At 43.1% G+C, this 20,544-nt stretch overlaps 1 protein-coding gene across 1 annotated transcript in view; it reads left to right on the forward strand.

Moving 5' to 3' along the window:
- aprt (adenine phosphoribosyltransferase) overlaps positions 1–20,544 on the forward strand; it is an 80,650-nt gene that overhangs the window by 36,457 nt on the left and 23,649 nt on the right. Inside the window, exon 7 of the mRNA XM_061837791.1 lies at positions 13,454–13,572. Within this exon, the coding sequence (XP_061693775.1) occupies positions 13,454–13,572 (119 nt within the window). The remainder of the gene's footprint in view (positions 1–13,453; positions 13,573–20,544) is intronic.

The following is a 20,544-nucleotide window of genomic DNA, read 5'->3' on the forward strand; positions in this document are numbered from 1 at the left end:
TCTCCTGGATAGCACAAATTCATTCCAACCAGCCCTTGCTTCGTACTTTGGATGAGGTTTTAAACCAGCATATGTCGATAAAATCTCCATATTACAACATGGTAACAAAGTAGAGTTTAGTTCACTAATCTTATTCAAAGTATTACACATACTGTTTTCTCCTATATATATACACACGCTGCCGGTAACTGTCACAGTTTTTACTTACTTGACAACCAAGTTTCCCAAGGAAGTATACAATCAAATTTGCGAATAAGCGAATTTACATTAGTTAGTGATTTGAAGCTATTCTGAGAGTGACGAGTCTGTAATACTTCTTGTTTTTATACTATGTTGTATTTTATTAAAATCACAACCCTCCACACTTCAGAACATAAGCTTGCCTGCACTTGTCAATACCCAGATATACTTCCTGGTGATACTGTTTGTTTAGGGTGGAGTCACGGGCATTGTTTTACATTTTTCACAATTGTCATGAAATTGTTAAATAAGAAAAGGTTTGTCCGCAGTATTTTCCTGTTTTTCGAGTTGAGAATGGCCAAACTATTTCCTATAATAGAACTTGTATTTTTCACTAAGAACAGCATATACTGCTTTAAAGTGCCACTGAAACCTGAAACATGAAATTTAAGTGTATTGTCAACTAGAAAAAAATCAGCCAGAATGGAATCATCCATTTGTTCACAGCATGTCATAATGTTGCCATGTATCGATTTTTTTTTTTTTTTTTTTTTTTTTTTTCATCTCCCGCCATAAGATTTCACTCGACTGTTTTGAGTTGAACAAAAACAGCCATCCTTGTCCTTATAGGAATAGGAAACCAAATCTGATGACGTAATTCTTCTCTCAGAACATAACAAAAGATCCGCATCATAATAACTGAATAAAGTACGTAAGTGCTAAATGTGTCAATGCGCGGTGGCTGCCATTTACCCCAACGCGGAGGTGGGTCAGGGGGGGAGGTCGGTGGCCACATGCACGTGAGGAGAAAGGATTCCCCCTCACCCACCCACACCGGCCACCGGTGTGTGGGCACCCCTTGCGTATTTGCCTGCCATGGGTCCTCCTGTCATCTTTCTTGTCTCTTGGTCGGGGAATGTGTTGTTAGTTAGAAGTGATCCACATATCGTCTAAATACGGCTCAAAACGATATGGTAAAATGGCCCTGGTCGGTTCACTTGCTTCTGAGATGTTCTCTTCCTCAAAAAGAGCTTCAGTCTCAGAAGGGAGATCAGAAAAATCTGAAAATCGCTCTTGTTCATCTGCCGTTGCATTTGCCACAGCGTGTTGTCAATGTTGACTTACCCAGGGTGATGCCTGCACATGAGGTCACGGCAATATGTCTACCACTGGGATGGCGAGTCATACTTTCGCAAATTTTCGCTTTAATAAAACGCTCCCACCTCCGTTTTTTCTGACTCGTATTATTAAGTGATTAATATTATATATAGTTTTGATAACAACACCTATTTTAAAATGTATGTTATGGTGTCAGTGGAACTTTAATTCAACCATGTCAACAGTATTAAGTTTTCATGAAACAAGCAACAAAAGAAAGACAACCAACATACCTCTGCAACTTGTCTTTTTACAAAAGCTCTTCTCAGTTTTGGTACTTTGGAAAAATTGTCCCTCTTCGTTTGCACAAACCTGATCCACTATCTTCTGAGGTTTTGATCTTTGGGAAAATAATGTGAACCGAATACTTCAAATTACTTCAAAATTGAACCACACACTTCTTCACCATTCACCACCTTAAAATCACTGAGGAATTCTCAAAACAAATGGTTTTTTTCTTCGGCGTCAACAAGCAATGTTGCGAGTGATAATCCGAGTCCACAGACACACCATACAGAGGCATGCTTCTGAGGCCGTAACGGTTTAGAAATTTTTCAAACTAACCTTTGCTTGCCGAAAAACCTTGTCTTCCCTCAGGGGGTATCTTGAGGTTCGTCAGCACTTTCTTCAGCATCTTCATCATCGTCGCTGGGCCTTTTTTGATGGTGGATTTTCATTTCCAGGAGTCCATGAAAGTTCTCAGTGGAAAATGGAGGCATCTTAACGAATGGTCTTGTCGCTAACACCAGGCTTGTGCTAACTAGCAGGCCATGCTCACGTAGTGGTTAGAAGGTATCAGAAAATATTGGAATATGGCAACACCTATCTACAAAAAGTAACGTACAGGCCCACTGGCTCACATTCATACCTTTGCACTCACAAGATTAAAGGATTTTTAACTAATGGTCAATCAAACATTTGTCCTGTGGTGCTGTCTGTCACTGGCAAGGGGCAGAAGGAAGGACCAGCCCAAACCACTCTTTGACTCTGCTGACCAGGTGCTGGGATATGTGCTGGCTCGGATACCAACAATGGCAGCAGCTGAGTGTTGTCACACCATTAAGAAGCAAAAAATGAATTATTTTCATGAAGCATGACTGATATGTGGCTTGAGTCATGTGGTTGCTAAAAGATTCAATTTGGAATAACAGGGACATGCAGATGTTTTTGGGGGGCAGGTGGTCACGGAAACATAAGGCACTTATAAAAAAAAAAATTCATACAATGAAAAAAAAACCTTGGATATGAATGTTGGATTTAGTTAACACAATCAATAATACACTAAACAAAGAAGGTGAAGAGAACTTACAGTGGAGATATGGTATTTTGTTGTGCCAATCCCCAGGGAAGTGCACACTGAGACCAAATGGTGCAATCCCTTACCTTTTTGCCCTTGTTGGAAAGAGAAAAAGTTTTTTCTTCATCCATCAAAAGTATTAAGTAATAAAAAAAAATAATACAGTGTGCCCTTGAACATTCGCAACCCTGCGTATTTGCAGATTATGCTCTCCAAGTGCTTTTTTTTAAATTCCATATTTTCATGATTGTAGAGGTTTTAAAATCTCTTCGAAATAGACGATGCACTACATTAGGCACACTCAGTTCCAACATTTGCAAATGGTCTGTGATTTATCCAACAAAGTACATTTAAACACACTCTTCACACTGTTAGCATGCATGCTGGGCACATGTTTTAGAGTGTATGATGGTACAAGGCAGTGAGGAATAATTAGATTTTTAGATTTCACAAAAAAAAGCTTACATTGCCCAACACACTGCCTTTTCAGGCAGGTCATTACTGACAATGTTCTACACACTCACGGCATCAAAACTATCATGACACCACCGCAAACAAAGTAGCATAACAAGCAAATCTTCTTCTTTTCCTTTCGGCTTGTCCCGTTAGGGATCGCCACAGCGTGTCATCTTTTTCCATCTAAACCCATCTTGGGCATCTTCCTCTCTGACACCCACTGTCCTCATGTCCTCCATCACAACATCCACCAACCTTTTCTTTGGTCTTCCACTCGCTTTTTTGCCTGGCAGCTCCAGCCTCAGCACCCTTCTACCAATATACTCACTCTCACACCTCTTAACATATCCAAACCATCGAAGTCTGCTGTCTTTAACCTTGTCTCCAAAACATCCACCTTTGGCTGTCCCTCTAATGATCTCATTTTTAATCCTATCCAAACTACTCACGACTAACTAGAACCTCAACCTCTTCATTTCTGCTACCTCTAGTTCTGCTTCCTGTTGTCTCTTCAGTGCCACCTTCTCGAATCCGTACATCATGACTGGCCTGACTACTGTTTTATAAACTTTGCTCTTCATTCAAGTGGAGACTCTTCTGTCACATAGAACACCAGACACCTTCCGCCAACTGTTCCACCCCACTTGGACCGGTTTGATCACTTCCTTGCCACACTCTCCATTGCTCTGTATTGTTGACCCCAAGTAATTGAAGTCATCCAACCTCACTATCTCTTCCTCCTCCGCCCCTCTCATTCATGCACATATATTCTGTTTTACTTCGGCTAATCTTCATTCCTCTCCTTCCCAGTGTGTGCCTCCATCTTTCTAATTGTTCCTCCACCTGCTCCCTACTTTCACTGCATATCACAATATCATCTGCGAACATCATGGTCCAAAGGGATTCCAGTCTAACCTCATCTGTCACCCTATCAATTACTACCGGAAACAGGAAGGGGCTCAGTGCGGATCCCTGATGCAGTCCCACCTCCACGCTAAATTCTTCTGACACACCTATGGCACATCTCACCGCTGTTCTGCTGCCCTCATATGAGCTCATTTCTAATCCTATCCAACCTGATCACTCCGAGCGCGAACCTCAGCAGCTTCATTTCTGCCACCTCCAGTTCTGCTTCCTGTTGTTTCTTCAGTGCCACCGTCTCTAATCCGTACATCATGGCCGCCCTCACCACTGTTTTGTAAACTTTGCCCTTCATCCTAGCAGAGACTCTTCTGTCACATAACACACCAGACACCTTTCGCCAGCTGTTCCAACCTGCTTGGACCAGTTTCTTCACTTCCTTACCACACTCACCATTCCTCTGGATTGTTGACCCTAAATATTTGAAGTCGTCCACCCTCGCTATCTCTTCTCCCTGTAGCCTCACTCTTCCTCCTCCACTTTTCTCATTCACGCACATATATTCTGTTTTACTTCGGCTAATCTTCATTCCTCTCCTTTCCAGTGCATGTCTCCATCTTTCTAATTGTTCCTCTGCATCCTCCTTGCTTTCACTGCATATCACAATATCATCTGCGAACATCGTGGTCCAAGGGGATTCCAGTCTAACCTCATCTGTCAGCCTATCCATTACCACTGCAAACAGGAAGGGGCTCAGAGGTGATCCCTGATGCAGTCCCACCTCCACCTTAAATTCCTCTGTCACACCTAAGGCACACCTCACCATTGTTCTGCTGCCATCATACATGTCCTGTACTATTCTAACATATTTCTCTGCCACACTTGACTTGTGCATGCAGTACCTCAGTTCCTCTCTTGGTACTCTGTCATAGGCTTTCTCTAGGGCTACAAAGACACAATGTAGCTCCTTCTGACCTTCTCTGTACTTTTCCATAAGCATCCTCAAGGCAAATAATGCATCTGTGGTACTCTTTCTAGGCATGAAAACATACTGTTGCTCGAAGATACTTCTGTCCTGAGTCTCACCTCCACGAGTCTTTCCCATAACTTCATTGTGTGGCTCATCATCTTTATTCCTCTATAGTTTCCACAGCTCTGAACATTGCCTTTGTTCTTAAAAATGGGGACTAGCACACCTTTCCTCCATTCTTCTGCCATCTTTTCTCCTGCTAGTATTCTATTCAGTAAGTTGGTCAAAAAACCCCACAGCCACCTCTCCAAATTGCTTCCGTACCTCCACTGGTATGTCATCGGAACCAACTAAATTTTTCATTCTGTTCAGTGCCCTACTAATCATTGCCACTTCCCGGTCATTCACGCTTGCCTCTTCTACTCTAACTTATGTCCTATTTTCTTCATTCATTAACTTCTCAAAGGGGTCTTTCCATCTACTTAGCACAAATACTGGCACCAGTCAATATATTTCCATCGCTATCCTTAATCACCTTTACTTGCTGCACAGCCTTCCCATCCCTATCCCTTTGTCTGGCCAACCTGTAGAAATCCTTTTCTCCTTCTTTTGTATCCAACCTGGAGTACGTCGTCATGTGCACTTGTTTAGGCTTCGCCTCCTCTACCTTTTCCCAATGACGCATCTCAATGTATTCCTTACGCCTCTCTTCAGTCCTCTTCGTGTCCCACTCGTTCTTCGCAAATCTCTTTCCTTGGATGACTTCCTGTATTTTGGGGTTCCACCAGCAAGTCTCCTCTCCCATTTTTTACCAGAAGACCCCCCAAGTACTCTCCTGCCTGCCTCTCTGAATACCTTGGGTGGAGTCTTCCAGTCTTCCTGACCATCTAGAGCCTGTCTCACCTCTTTCCGAAAGGCCACACATTATTCCTTTCTCAACTTCCACCACCTGATTCTCTGCTCTGCCTTCTTAATCTTGCTACCCGCTACCAGGGTCATCCTAGAGACCACCATCCTATGCTGTCGAGCTATACTCTCCGCACCACTACCTTACAATCAGTAACCACCTTCAGATTACATCGTCTTCACAAAATATAATCCACCTGCGTGTTTCTACCTCCGCTCTTGTAGGTCACTCTATGTTCCTGTCTCTTCTGGAAATAAGTGTTCACCACTGCCAATTCCATCCTTTTTGCGAAGCCCACCACCATCTGACCCTCAGTTCCTTTTCTGAATGCCGTACTTACCCATCACTTCTTCATCGCCCGTTTCCTTCACCAAAATGTCTATTGAAATCTGCACCAATCACAACTCTCTCTCTCTCTCTCTCTTCTCTCTCTCTCTCTAGGATGCTCAAGACTACTTCGTCTAGTTCCTTCCAGAATTTTTCTTTCAACTCGAGATCCCATCCGACCTGTGGCGCATTGACACTAATCACATTATACATAATACCCTCAATTTCAAATTTAATTTTCATCACTCGATCTGAAACCTTTTATCTCCAAGACATTCTTAGCCAGCTCTTCCTTTAAAATAACCCCTCCTCCATTTCTCTTCCCATCTACTCTATGATCAAATAATTTAAACCCTGCTCCTAAACTTCTATCAATACTCCCTTTCGACTTGCTCTCTTCAATGCACAATAGATCAACCTTTCTCCGATTCATCATGTCAACTAACTCCTGAGCTTTTCCTATCATAGTCCCAACATTCAAAGTGCCTACACTCAGTTGTACGGTCTGTGCATGCCTCTTCTTCTTCTGCCGACTAAGCTGCTTTCCTCCTCTTTTTTGTCTTCAACCTACATTATCTGAATTTCTACCTACGCCTTGCAGATTAACAGTGCCGGGGGCGTGCGTAGTTAGCCCAGGTGACGACCTATCCGTTATGGAATTCGTTTGATGAACGTTCATCTATGTTTGGCACAGATTTATGCCGGATGCGCTTCCAGCCGCAACCCTCTGCATTTATCCGGGCTTAGGACCGGCCTACAGATTTGCACAGGAATTGTGCCCCCCTTTGGGCTGCAGATAGTCAAAACAAGCAATCAAAAACAAAGTCAGCACATAAGATACACAATTCACATACTACCTAATCTATGTTAAAGTTAAAGTCAGATAAAAGCAATCAAATAAACACAGTCAGCATATAAGGTACACAAATCACATAGTACCTGTCTCAAGATATCAAGGATTATGGTGATTTAAAGGATATGTAGAATAAAGTTATTAAATTCACAATGGCCCTCACTCTAGTAGTTGAAGGTTGACTCCATGTTCGATGTTTGGTCCTTGTTGTATACGCTATGTAGGTAATGTTGTTTGCGCACTAGGCTAGGCTAACTTGGGCCGAGCAGCTTCAACGCGAACAATATGGCTCCAATTTGAGTACTAAGATATACTAAGATAAGACTTGTTAAATTTCCTATCAGTCTTCACTGCCCTCGTTGTACAAGTTGTTTAGGTCGTACAAGTTATGAAGTTACTCAAGTTCTATGTTTCTTCAACAGCACGGTTTGGGGCTAAAAGCAAATTTAAGTTGATGTTTCCACTTGCCCAACTTCCTAATAAGTACTCACGGTCCTCAATGTATACGATACATAGGTTTTGCAAGTCATGTAAGTACTAGCATTTGATGTTTACATTTTCAGCAAATATTTGATTACATATGTACATATGTTGTCAAGCTAGGCTAGGCTCAGCTGTGCAGCTTCAACGCGAACGAATATGGCTCCAATTTAGGTACTAAGATTACACAGATGTTGATTTTAGTCCACTGAAGTCGTCACCAGGGGCATCCCATGTCAACTATTCACAACATATGGTCCAAATTCTGCAGGATTTATTGTATAGTCATGCAGGGCCGAGTCTCCTCGATTTGTTTTCACCAGTTCGGGAGCCAGAAGCCAACAACCCATAAAAAGCAAAGAATAAAACAAATAAGACACTTGCGCCAATCCAATTTAAACTGTAATTCTAGTTCCCCAAACAACAAAATAAAGTTACGTTACCTCAGACAACTTCCACTTTGGGTCTCCCCGCATAGAGACTAACACCAGATCAAACACACAAACTGCTTTAAGTCCAATCACTTGCAGCATTGCCACATGATAATGGTAAACATGGTCCTTGAAGAAGTATGTATGCCATATTACAAGGCTTCCGACAGGTACTTGTGGAAACATCAGCGCATATCCAAAATGTTTATTTGGTTTAGTGAAATCTCCTATGGTCACCCGACATTTTGAAATCGGTGGAACAGAATCTCAGCTTTTGTTATGCTCTGTGTTATCAGATCACACCACACACACTACGTCCAAAGCGTTAAATGTTTTATCTTCATATCTGGGGCCTGTCACAAATAAGTAATCGCTTAAGATTTTAAATACTTGTGTGTGTGGACCAGACTTTTGTGTTATTGCTCAACAAATGTTATTTAGTGTCTCATTTAAAATGATTTGTGTGTTCTCCAGGTACTCTGTTTGCAGCATGTGAACTAATGAAGAAACAAAATGCAGAAATTCAAGGCTGCATGGTTGTTATTGAACTGACAGAACTGAAAGGTGTTGACAGACTGAAACCACACAATGTATTCTCTTTGGTTCAGTACTGAGATTGTTTGTGTTCCTTCTGTATTGAAGTACACCTCAGATTTTTCAAACATGTTTTACCATAAAAAAATTGATCCTCTTCAATCTGTGCTGTCATTTTCTAGATAAATTAAGAATTAATTTGAATGATTTTCAACTCTTTGTAGATTGGAATGTCTTGTTGTCTTGAGATGTGTCTTTTTTTTTCCACAAAAGGGGACACGGTGAAATTAAATAGAGAAAAATGTATTCACAATTGAAGGGGACGGTGGCGCAGATGTAGAGCGTTGCCTCACTGTTCTGAGGACCAGGGTTCAAATCCCCACCCCACCTGTGTGGAGTTCACATGTTCTCCCCATGTCTGGGTGAGTTTTCTCCGGGCACTCCGGTTTCTTCCCACATCCCAAAAACATGCATGAATTAGAGACTCTAAAATTGCCCTTTGTTGTGATTGTGAGGGTGACTGTCGTGTTTCTCTATCTGCCTTGTGATTGGCTGGCAACCAGTTCAGGGTGAAACGGGAATGCCAGTAAAAAACCCACACAGTCACTGGGAGAACATGCAAACTCCACACAGGGGGAGGCCGGGAATTGAACTCCGGTCCTCAGAACTGTGAGGCCAAGACTCTACAGCTGCGCCACTAAAATGGTAAACTGAAAATACAGGCTCAAAATGTTACAAATGTCATAGTTAGTATATCTAAAGATTCCTTCAAGTGCAGTTTCTTGGAACCCTGTATGTTTGTGGCCAATGCCACAAAAGTGTATTTTGAAATAAAGTTAATCTTTTTTCATCTTGCGTCTGTTTATATGCTTTGATAAAACATATATGAAACTGTATTGCCTTGTCAAAAGTTTCTCCACAGTTTTGATCAATTATGATAACTTGCTTTATTTGTTAGAGGGTCTCTTAGCGCATAGTAATTAGTAGGGAACAGATTTGTTTACTTAAACACAAAACTAAAGTATTGGAACCCTGCATGTTTTTTTGGGGGGGTATGCTTCATTTTTTTGCAGAGGATATTTCATGTTTGTGGGAAAATAATGCGACAGTCTGTATGAATGTACATTGGTGGAGAACATCTGAGCTAATAGTGGGAAAAATCATCCACGATGGAGCTAGTAGTCTTGTTGGCCTGTGGTGGATTGTAAACAACAAGTACTTGAAGAATATTTCGCCATCACCTAAACGGCTACATACCATTTGTTGTTAACTAATTTATGGCCACGGATTTGAAATATCTACAAAAACCCTATCATTTAGTGCCATGGATGTAAAGTTACATTCTTGGTGTTTTTTAATTTAAATGTGTAAAAAGGACTTCACACAGGTCCTCAGTAAGTATCGAGGGTTTGGGAATGGTTTCAGTATGATAAATCAACGATAGGTGACAGGAGTGGCTTTGCTCAGATCTTTGATCATTGTGCAACCCCCACCTCCCATATCCCATAATCCCATTTTCGGCGACACTCAAACTGATGAGGTGGTGTGAGAAAAGACTAGTGGTTTATCGAAATATATATTTGAATAATATCAAATAACTCAACAGAGAAATTAAAAAAAAGTCCTACTGTCATCCTTGTTGCAAAAGAAGTGCAAAATGATACAAGATTTAATTCAGCAAAGGTGTCAATTTTGGTCTTGTTGTATCTCAGTGTGGCTTTTGATACCGTAGATAACATTATACTGTTAAACATATTTGAAACGTGGATAGGACGAAATGGAATGGTCCTTAAATGGTTCAGGTCCTACCTTTTGGAAAGGAGCTACTTTGTAACCATTCGAAGTGGTCATTCTCAACAAATGGCAATGACATGGGGGTCCCCCTAGATTCAGTTCTTATACCCCTCCTGTTCAGTTTGTATATGTTACCCTTGGGTCGAATTTTCCAGAAATTTAGATTTGATTATCATAGCTAAGCAGATGACACACAGTTATTTGTAGCAGTGTCTTCAGATGACTATAGTTTATAATTGATGTGTCGTGCCACTGTCAAAAGCAGATAACTGGATGAGCACAAATTTACTTCAACTAAACCACAACAAAACTGAAATAATTCTTTGTTGCAATAAAGAAAAAATGATTGCTGTTTGTAAATACGCGGACTCACTATCTTTGAAAACCAAAGACTAAGTCCGAAACCTTGGTGTTCTGATAGATTCCGACCTGACCTTCAACAGTCACATCAAATCAATTACTAAAACTTCCTTTTACCATTTGCTGAATAGATCTAGAGTGAAGGCTTGCATGTCTCAAGCAGACCAGGAGAAGCTCATCTATGCTTTTATCTCAAGTAGACTTGATTGTAATGATCTTCTGACTGGACTCCCCAAAAAGAGCATTAAACAGCTGCAGCTCATTCAGACTGGTGCAGCTCAGTTGTGACCATAAAGCGGTCAGAGTATATAACTCCCATTCTAAAGTTTTTACACTGGCTTCCACTCATCTTGAGAATAGATTCTAAAGTTATGCTGCTGGTCTATTTACTGTCCCCCACATCTTGTTAGTGAAAATGGGGCCCAACAGTCAGCGTCAAGAATCCCAAAACACAACAGTACTTGAGACTGAAAGTTGTGCCCACAAATTTAATGGCGCATCTTTGTTTTGATCTTAGATTTCAGTTTGGATTGCTGTTGGAATTGTGAAACTACAAATAAACAGAAAATGTGTTTTATAAATGTGATCACTCTCTCGCTAAAACATACATTTCACTTCAAATACTTAGGGTCAACAATCCAGAGCAACGGTGATTGTGGTAAGGAAGTGAAGAAACTGGTCCAAGCAGGTTGGAACAGCTGGCTTAGGGTGTATGATATGTTATGTGACAGAGGTCTCCACTAGGATGAAGGGCCAAGTTTATAAAACAGTGATGAGGCCGGCCATGATGTACGGATGAGAGACTGTGGCACTGAAGAAACAACAGAAAGCAGAACTTGAGGTCGCAGAAATGAAGATGTTGAGGTTCTCGCTAAGAATGAGCAGGTTTGATAGAATTCAAAATGAGCTCATGAGAGGGACAGTCAAAGTTAGGTGTTTTGAAAACAAGGTTCGAGAGAGCAGATTTCGATGGTTTCGACATGTCCAGAGGCGAGAGAGTGAGTTTATTGGTAGAAGGGTGCTGAGGATGGAGCTGCGAGGCAAAAGAGAAGAAGACCAAAGAGAAGGTTGATGGATGTTGTGAGGGAAGACATGAGGGCAAATGGTGTTAGAGAGGAAAATTGTGGCTTGGGTGCGTCTTCCCCCCGCATTGTGAATGTCATTTCACCAGCAAGTCGCCGTGTTGTTGACAAAATCGGTACTGCACTCCGCTGGAGCCACGCAAGCCGCCTTAGGGGTGCTCTTTTCCCACTGAGAGGAACTGTCATGCTTTTGGGTGTCCTTCCCCAGCATAACAGCCCGCCTGTGGGTGTCCTTCACCCTCCTAAAATGTGTGGTTCATGCCCGTGTACCCTAAGTGTGGAAGTCATGGTTGTCTTTCATCCAGGCAGCACAAGCAGGGCGGAGGACACAGTTGTCATTCATCCATCCAGCACAACCAGTGCGGAAGTCATGGTTGTCATTCATCCATCCACCACAACCAGTGCCCTGCAAGCCCCCTTGTAGATGTCCTCAACCGCCTAAATTGCGTGGTTCATGCCCCTCTACCCTTAGTGTGGAAGTCATGGTTGTCTTTCATCCAGCCAGCACAACCAGGGCGGAGGTCACGGTTGTCATTCATCCATCCAGCACAACCAGTGCGCAGCAAGCTCGCTTGGGTGCGTCTCCTCCCCCACCATTGTGAATGTAATTTCACCAGCAAGTCCCCGTCTTGTGGACAAAATCAGTACTGCACCCCCCCAATGCAACCGCTGGACCCACCCAAGCCGCCTTACGGGTGCTCGTTTCCCCCCGAGAGGAACTGTCATGCTTGTGGGTGCCCTTCCTCAGCATAACAGCCCGTCTGTGGGTGTCCTTCATCCGCATAACTTGTTCATGCCCGTGTACCCTAAGTGTGGAAGTCATGGTTGTCTTGCATCCAGCCAGCACAACCGGGGAGGAGGTCACGGTTGTCATTCATCCATCCGCGGCCGTCCCATGCTTCGACGGCGACTGGCACAAGGTCGTTCCACTCACCTGTCTCGACGGCAACAGAGGATGGCAACGGCTCATCGGCATCCTTCGTCGTTCATCGTTCCTGTCCAGCAGATGGCGATGGTACCACAGTCCTCTTCGCTCCAGTCCCGGCGGCGACCGTTCCGCGGCCGTCCCACACCCCTGTCTCGACGGCAACAGGAGCTGGGGAGTTCAGATGGGCCACCCCGGAACTGGAAGGGCATCGGGATGGCTATGATGATGATCGTGGCGGTCATAGCTTTGCTCCTTCTCTCCGTCGTCCTCCTCACTCCTGATGTTTCCCAACCGCTTCATGACCTAGCCTTGGCCGAAACTGAACCCCGGCCGCCTCATAATGAAGCCTCGGTGGCGACCGGCCCCTGGCCACCTGCCGACCGAGCCTCGGCGGTGACCGATACCCGGTCGTCTCGCAACTGCGTCTTGGGAGGGCTTCATCCGGAGCAGTTGCATGCCTTTGTCTTGTTCGCGCTTCGCCGTTGGGTTATTCCTCGTGGACGTGCACCCGAATCACCCCGTGGTGCTTGGCGTCCGGGTCGTCCTCCTGACCTGTCCAGCTGGACGCCTCGCTTTCGGTGACCAGACAGACTAGGGTTGGGGGGGTGCCCTCCCCCAGGCCCCCTTCCACCCGCCCCTGGAAATGTTAAATTTTGTGTGTGTGTTTCTTTTGTTGAGGCACGTCTGGGAGCCACGCCTTGGGATTTGGGGGGGGGGGGGGTTCTGTCATGCTCCTGCCGGTCCAGCCCTGGCTGGGCGGGTCCCAGCACACCGGCGCTGATTAGGAGGCGCACACCTGTGCCTCATCCTCGTTGATTAACCCCTGTATTTATAGGACCCAGGGGACGACTGCTCTTCGCCAGATCGTCGCAACTCATGCCCCGTTCCTGCACTCCCGTATTCTTGATCGTGAACCCTGGTGTACCGACCTCCGCCTGTCCTCTGATCGACCCCGTAAGCTTGACGTCTTTGATACTCCTGCCTTCTCTAATCGATCTCCCGTGTACCGACCCCTGCTTGCCCGCGGACCGGCTCTCTCCGCCCGACGTCCTGACTACCGCTGCTCCACTTGACTGTCTGCCTGATCGCTTACTTTGGACCGAATAAACACTTTTCCCAAACTGCCTCTGCGTCTCCGGAGCCCTGCAATTGGGTCCTCCTCCGTACCGATGAGTCGTGACAATGGGTCGCCTCTAAAATATACAATTTTGTCCAATTTTCCTTCTAATTCTTTAATGGCAGTGATCACTCCAGCAGGCAGAGTTACCGCAACCGTATTCATGTTTCATGTTTGTTTTGAGCGAGGGAGAGACGTTTGATCATCTACAGTACATCTTCTTCAAGTTGACCCGCAGTTGCATTCAACAATGGAGCCTGAAATTTCCTGGCTTCATAGTAAGGTGGTACACATGGGTGATTTGGAGACAACGCCAAAATATGTTTCTCCTCCAAGTCTCCACCTCCACAAGGTGCATGCATGAATAAAATAGAATAAAAATAGAAGAACATCTTGGATAAGAACAACATGTAAAATACATCTTTCATCAAAACACTTCCATCAAGGAACAGTTATTGCTAAAATACATAAATAAATCCACATTGTTTAATTTTCAGTTTTATGCTCCCTGTCCAGGCTTTGAAAGATTATTAAAGCCAAGGAAAGCAAACCAAAGTGCTGTTGCATAACATTGTATTACAGTACTGTTATGTGCAGTGGTTTTGAGTTCAAGGAGTTGATGGCTCTGGGGACAAAACTGTCTTTGAATCTGGTTGTCTGTGTTTTGTCGGACCTGTACCGTTTGCCAGAGGGCAGCATGTTAAACAGGTGATGACCAGGATGTGAAGAGTCCTTTACAATCTTAGGTATGCTGAGTGGTAAAAAAATGTATACATATACATTTCGATATGCTATTAGATGTCTTATGTCACACATTTATATATATTACGGTAATGTGCGCCCCCAACCTGAGCTCCTCGGGGAGCTTACATTTTACGATGGTTTGTGTAGTACTACAGCACCAAAGATCAGAAACGACTGCCCATGAGTTTGTTCAACTTAAACTAAGACAAAAAATGTCAACTACAATCGCTAGTTGTGTAGCTGCTTTTAAAAGAAATGTGTTATCACTCGTGCCGATGACGTCGCCAACCTGGAAGTAGCGACGTATTCAGAAACTACGATAGATCAATGACTTCCGGTGGGTATCAAAACAACGTTAGCTCAAACTACTTACTATGAGTGTCATGGGCATATTAAAAAAAAAAAAAAAAAAACGGGAGAGCGAAATTCTATCTTTTTTTTTTTAAAATGTGGCAATTACGCTGGTTGCTACATAGTTTGAGCTCACGTTGTTTTGATAACCACCTGACGCCATAGTGAAAGCTACTACAGATTGGAGCCCAATGGAGGGGGAAAGGCTGCTCAACCAAAACTCTTGGGATTAAAAAAACGTTTCCTCACAAACATCATGGATGGCACAGAGGATGACACGGTGGGAGCAAGATGGGATGTTCATGATGCAATGCAAGAGGCACCGGAACTGTCCCAAATCATCAATGATGAGTTCCACAGTGATGCACCAAAGGTAGCTACAATGAATCCTTTTCGGATTGGAGATGAGTCAAATGCGTCTTTTGATGTGTAATACAGTAGATAAACTGCACTATGCACAAATATTTATCCATCTTAGGCGCTTATCCTCACCAATAACAACCGCGAGGGAGTGCTGGAGCCTATCCCAGCTGTCAACGGGCAGGAGGCAGGGTACACCTTGAATGGTTGCCAGCCATTCGCAGGGCACATGGAGACAAACAACAATTGCACTCACAATCACACGTAGGACCAATTTAGTGTCTAATCAATGTTGCATGTTTTTGGGATGTGGGAGGAAACTGGAGTACCCGGAGGAAACAAATGCAGGCATGGGGAGAACACGCAAACTCCACACAGGCGGGACCGGGATCGAACCCGGGACCTCAGAACTGTGAGGCCAAAGGTTTCCAGCTAATCCATCGTTCCGACGCACAAATGTTTAATGCAAAAAAATATTGAACAGTGTTAAATGGTTTTACTAAGACTGTAGTGTGTGTTATCAACAGTATTAATAAAATGTTGTGCCATCATTGAGCATTTATTTTAGTTTGCTGAGGGATTCTGTTCTGACAATTACAGGGACCAGGACAAGCGTCGGTTGTGGCCTGTGCCAAGATTATAATTCCGCTACATCAGCACATGCACAATGATTATTATGAATGATTGTTGTACGGACACATTGTACTCGAGAAATTACGGTATGTGAGGAGGATGGTCTCCACGGTGGTTCTGTAGAAAGCCTGCAGCAGTTTAACTTCCAAGTTGTACTTCCTGAGCACTCTCAGGAAATGGAATCCTGCTGGGCCTTTTTCACCATCGCAGTGGTATTTATAGTCCTGGTGAGTTTGTCTGTGATGTAGACTCCCAGAAATCTGAAGGAGTGGAACCTCTCCACACACTCTGCATTGATGAACAGTGGGACCAGGTCGATGCTGCACTTCCGGAAGTCAGGATGATTACCTTCATCTTTGTGGTGTTCAGTGTGAGGTTGTGAGCCCGATCACGGTGGTATCATCAGCAAACTTGATAATGGAGTTGCTGGGATGGTCTGGTATGCAGTCATAATTCATACAGAGAATATAGCAGAGGGCTAAGTACACAGACTTGGGGGGGACCCAGTGCTGAGGGTGAGTGAGGTGGGCCAAGTCTGCCAGACTGTGGACAGTTTGTGAGGAAGTCTTTAATCCGGGAGCGGATGGAAGGAGAGAGTCTAAGGAGGGAGAGTTTGTCAGCCAATATATAGTACCTGGGATGATGGTATTACAGGATGAGCTAAAGTCTATGAAAAGCATCCTAACGTAGTTCCCTTGGCATTCCAGGTGGCTCAGTGCAGTGTGGAGAGCTATTGCGATAGCATCCTAGGTGGAAAGCTTTCCTCTATAGACATACTGGAAGGGGTCGAGTGAGGGATGGAGTGAGCCCCTTATGTGGCATGCAACGAGCCTCCCAAAGCTCTTCATGATCACAGGTGTGAGTGTAACGGCCCTGTAATCATTTAGACTGTCAATGGCTGATGTTTGGGTTATGGGGGTGATTGTTGCAGGGAGCTGTTGAAGATGTTCGTGAAAACACCCACCAGCTGATCAGCAATTGCCTTCAGTACCTTCCCTGGCACTCTGTCTAGGCCAGCAGCTTTCCTGGTGTTTACAGTCCTGCGCACACCTCTCACTTCATGTTCTCAAAGTGTCAGTGTGGTGCTAATGGGAGGTGGTTGTGATGAGCCTGGATTTGATCTGTCCGTCTCGAAATGGGCAAAGAAACGGTTTAGTTCCTCTGCCAGTGAGGCGTCTGTTTCCGCCACGCATCTTGTTCTTTCTGTTGTAGTTTATGATGTGTTGTAATCCCTCCCACATCTCTTTTGGGTTGTTTTCTGTGAAGCTCTCCTCAATATTTCTTTTGTAGGCCGCCTTGGCCACTCTGATGCCCCTCTTTAAATCAGCTCTCGCGACACTGTACTGTGCCTTGTCCCCTGAACGGAAGGCGGCATTGTGGCATCTCAGGACTGCGTTGGTCTCTCGGGCCATCCAGGGTTTTTGGTTGGGGAAAACCCGGATCCATCTATTGACAGTCACAGTGTCTATGCAGTTTTTGATGTAAGATGTCTGTGTAATCCTGGAGGTTCTGGTGTTCAAATAATTCCCAAAACAATGCATGAAAAACAGTCCTGCACCTGAAATAGTGCATTATCAGTCCATGTTGTAATTGTCTTTGTTTGAGGCTTTGTTTGTTTAAGTAGGGGGATGTACAGTGAAGAAAATAAGTATTTGAACACCCTGCTATATTGCAAATTTTCACACTTAGAAATCATGGAGGGGTCTGAAATTTTCATCGTAGGTGCGTGTCCACTGTGAGAGAGAAATCCAAAAAGAAAAACCCAGAAATCACAATTTATGATTTTTTAAAAAAATGATTTGTGTGATACAGCTGCAAATAAGTATTTGAACACCTATCTATAAGCTAGAATTCTGACCCTCAAAGACCTGTTAGTCCGCCTTTAAAAGTTCAGCCCCACCACATGTATTATCCTGAATCAGGTGCACCTGTGTGAGGTCGTTCACTGCATAAAGACACCTCTCCACCCCATACAATCAGTAAGTATCAAACTTGTAACATGGCCAAGATGAAAGAGCTGTCCAAAGACACCAGAGACAAAATTGTACAACTTCACACGGCTGGAAAGAGCTACCGAGAAATTGCCAAACAGCCTGGTGAAAAAAGGTCCACTGTTGGGGCAATCATTAGAAAATGGAAGAACCTAAACATGACGGTCAGTCTCAATCGGTGTGGAGCCCCATGCAAGATATCACCTCGATCAATGATCCTTAGAAAAGTGAGGAATCAGCCCAGGACTACACAACAGGACAAACCAAAAAAACCCTTGCGGACCTCCTGCTGTCAATAAGTAATTGGTGTTTTTATTCCGTTACAATGATCTGTCCCAAGCAACTTTTATTTATCAATTATTGCTTATCAACTATTTGTGCACAAGACTACGAATTTAACATTGGCAATGGCCGCTGTTTGCGCCAATCCAATTTAACCACTGTAGGTCTAGTTCCCCAATCCAACAACGCAATAAAGTCACATGACCTCAGACACACTTCCACTTTGGGTCTTTGGGGCATAAAGAATAACACCAGATCAGACACACACACACACACACACACACACACAGCTTTAAGTTCGTTCACCTGGAACAACAGGTTGTTGGTCTCAATGAAGATGCAAGATGTGGCATTTACTCGCTATTTGGCACAATACTAGGCAGAGAAAATGTAAATAGATTAAAATAACATACAATACCAATTCAATTCAAAGACTCAGTTGAAAAAAATCAACATTTTTTTAAAGTGGCTTTCATTCTTCTTTCGGCTTGTCCCTTTCGGGGTATAATGAAAGGCACACTTTCAAACATTCCATTCCATCAGCATTTTTTTGTCATAACAGTCTAAAAACTTACCAATTTTAGTGGAAATAGTGTTGCTGGTCTCCTTTCTTTTTTGCCAGTGCATCAGTCTAGAGTTAGCGTTGTTGTGGCAATTCGCAGGATAGCTCTGAGGTGTTTGTTAGTTAAAGTGGATCTGTGACGTGCTTTGTTGATATTAATAACGCTGAAAGTCTGCTCACACACATAGGTCGTGCCAAACAACAGCAGCATCTTCTGTGCCGTCCTTTGGATGTTTGGAAATGTCTTTGTTGAGTGAAGCGTAAAAGTCATTCAGTTTAAGAGACTTGAATTTCTTTGTGGCAGAGTTGGACTGAAGATTTATCAGTTCCAATTGCAGCTCCAGCAGTGCCATTTCAGGGACTTGTGACAATACACAAGAAACCACCTGAAGTGTCATCTCAATTTGATCAAAATCAAATAATTGATAGCAGAAGTCTCATGCAGGTCGTCCAGTGATTTGCAGTATTTCGTCGTGTTTTGAGTGGCCTATTTTTGCGGGGCTGGTGTGGGGAAATGAGTGAAAAATTTGTATGACATTTGTCTGGAGAATTAAATCAGCTTGGAGTTTGAAGGCTCTCACACTGACTGATGTTTACACCTGTAGCTTCACATTCAGTCCATGTCCACAGCAAACGCAAACTCACAAAGCCAGTTCACATCACTCAGCTCAGAAAATTCATTGGATTTTTCAATTAATTGTCCGTTCTTGCATTAACTGTTTGCTAGCATAATTTGCATGTTTCGTCGCAAAGTGACGGCTAATAGTGTACTCTTTATAAACTGAAACAGCTTCGTGGCATATGAGACACACAGCCATTGATCAGACTTCATTGAAAATATATTTAGTTTACACTCTTTATTAAATACTCGGCAGAGACTGTCCACTTTTATTTATATGGTCCGCTCATTTTTATAGAAGGGATCAAACAGTAGCAGGAAAGCCATTTCTAAAGCTTTAGGATTATAGAGAAACATTGGGAGACCCATTACACTCAAATGGAGAAATTATAGAAGAGTGGTGAACCTTCCCTAGTGTGGCCGGCCTACATAGATGACCCCAAGAAAACAAAACAGACAGACAGAGACTTTTTTTAAGAACTGCAGACCTCTCTTGCCTCACTTCAGGTCAGTGTTCATGACACAACACTGTGTCACAAGACTGGACAAAAATCCCGTATATGGTGAGTTCCAGGGCCAAAACAAACTCAAGAGAACATAAAGGCTCATCTTAGTTCAAAACAAAATAAAATATAATAATTTAAAAAAACATCTTAATGATTCTCAAGATTTTGGGGAGAATATTACATGGACTGATGAGTTGAAAGTTACTTTTTTGAAGGTATGTGTGTCATTAAATCTGTTGTCAATGTACCACAGCATTTTAGAGAAAGAACATCCTAAAACTAGCCAAAAACTGAGGTTGTAGTGTGAGGTTTTTGACCTGCTTAATTCCTTTTGATTAGGAGTATAAAAAAAATATCTACTACTCGGGGGACCGGTAAATCATGACCTATATATCTGAAGTTATTTACTTTATAATTTAAAAACAACAACTTCATAAATGTTCTTTGTTGTAATACAGTCCAAAATAGTCCAAGCCCAATATTACTCTTAATCATAAGACATTTAAAGTTTTTTGTTTTAATTCTGAGGAAAAAGACCACATGATGATCAGCTATTCAATATAAGTACACAGATTAAATTAATCCGTTCCGGAAGTTGTTTTGCAAAGTAAAATTTACATGTAAATAGCCTAAGCCATTCCAAGTACCCTCGCAAAAAATAAGCAAAGCAAGCAAACCAAAGAAAATTTACTTGTATAGCGCATTCATACATGAGGTAACTTAATGTGCTTTACATGATTAAAATTATTTGAAAACAAAGA

The sequence above is a fragment of the Syngnathoides biaculeatus genome, chromosome 12, assembly GCF_019802595.1.
Source record: "Syngnathoides biaculeatus isolate LvHL_M chromosome 12, ASM1980259v1, whole genome shotgun sequence".
NCBI lineage: Eukaryota > Metazoa > Chordata > Actinopteri > Syngnathiformes > Syngnathidae > Syngnathoides > Syngnathoides biaculeatus.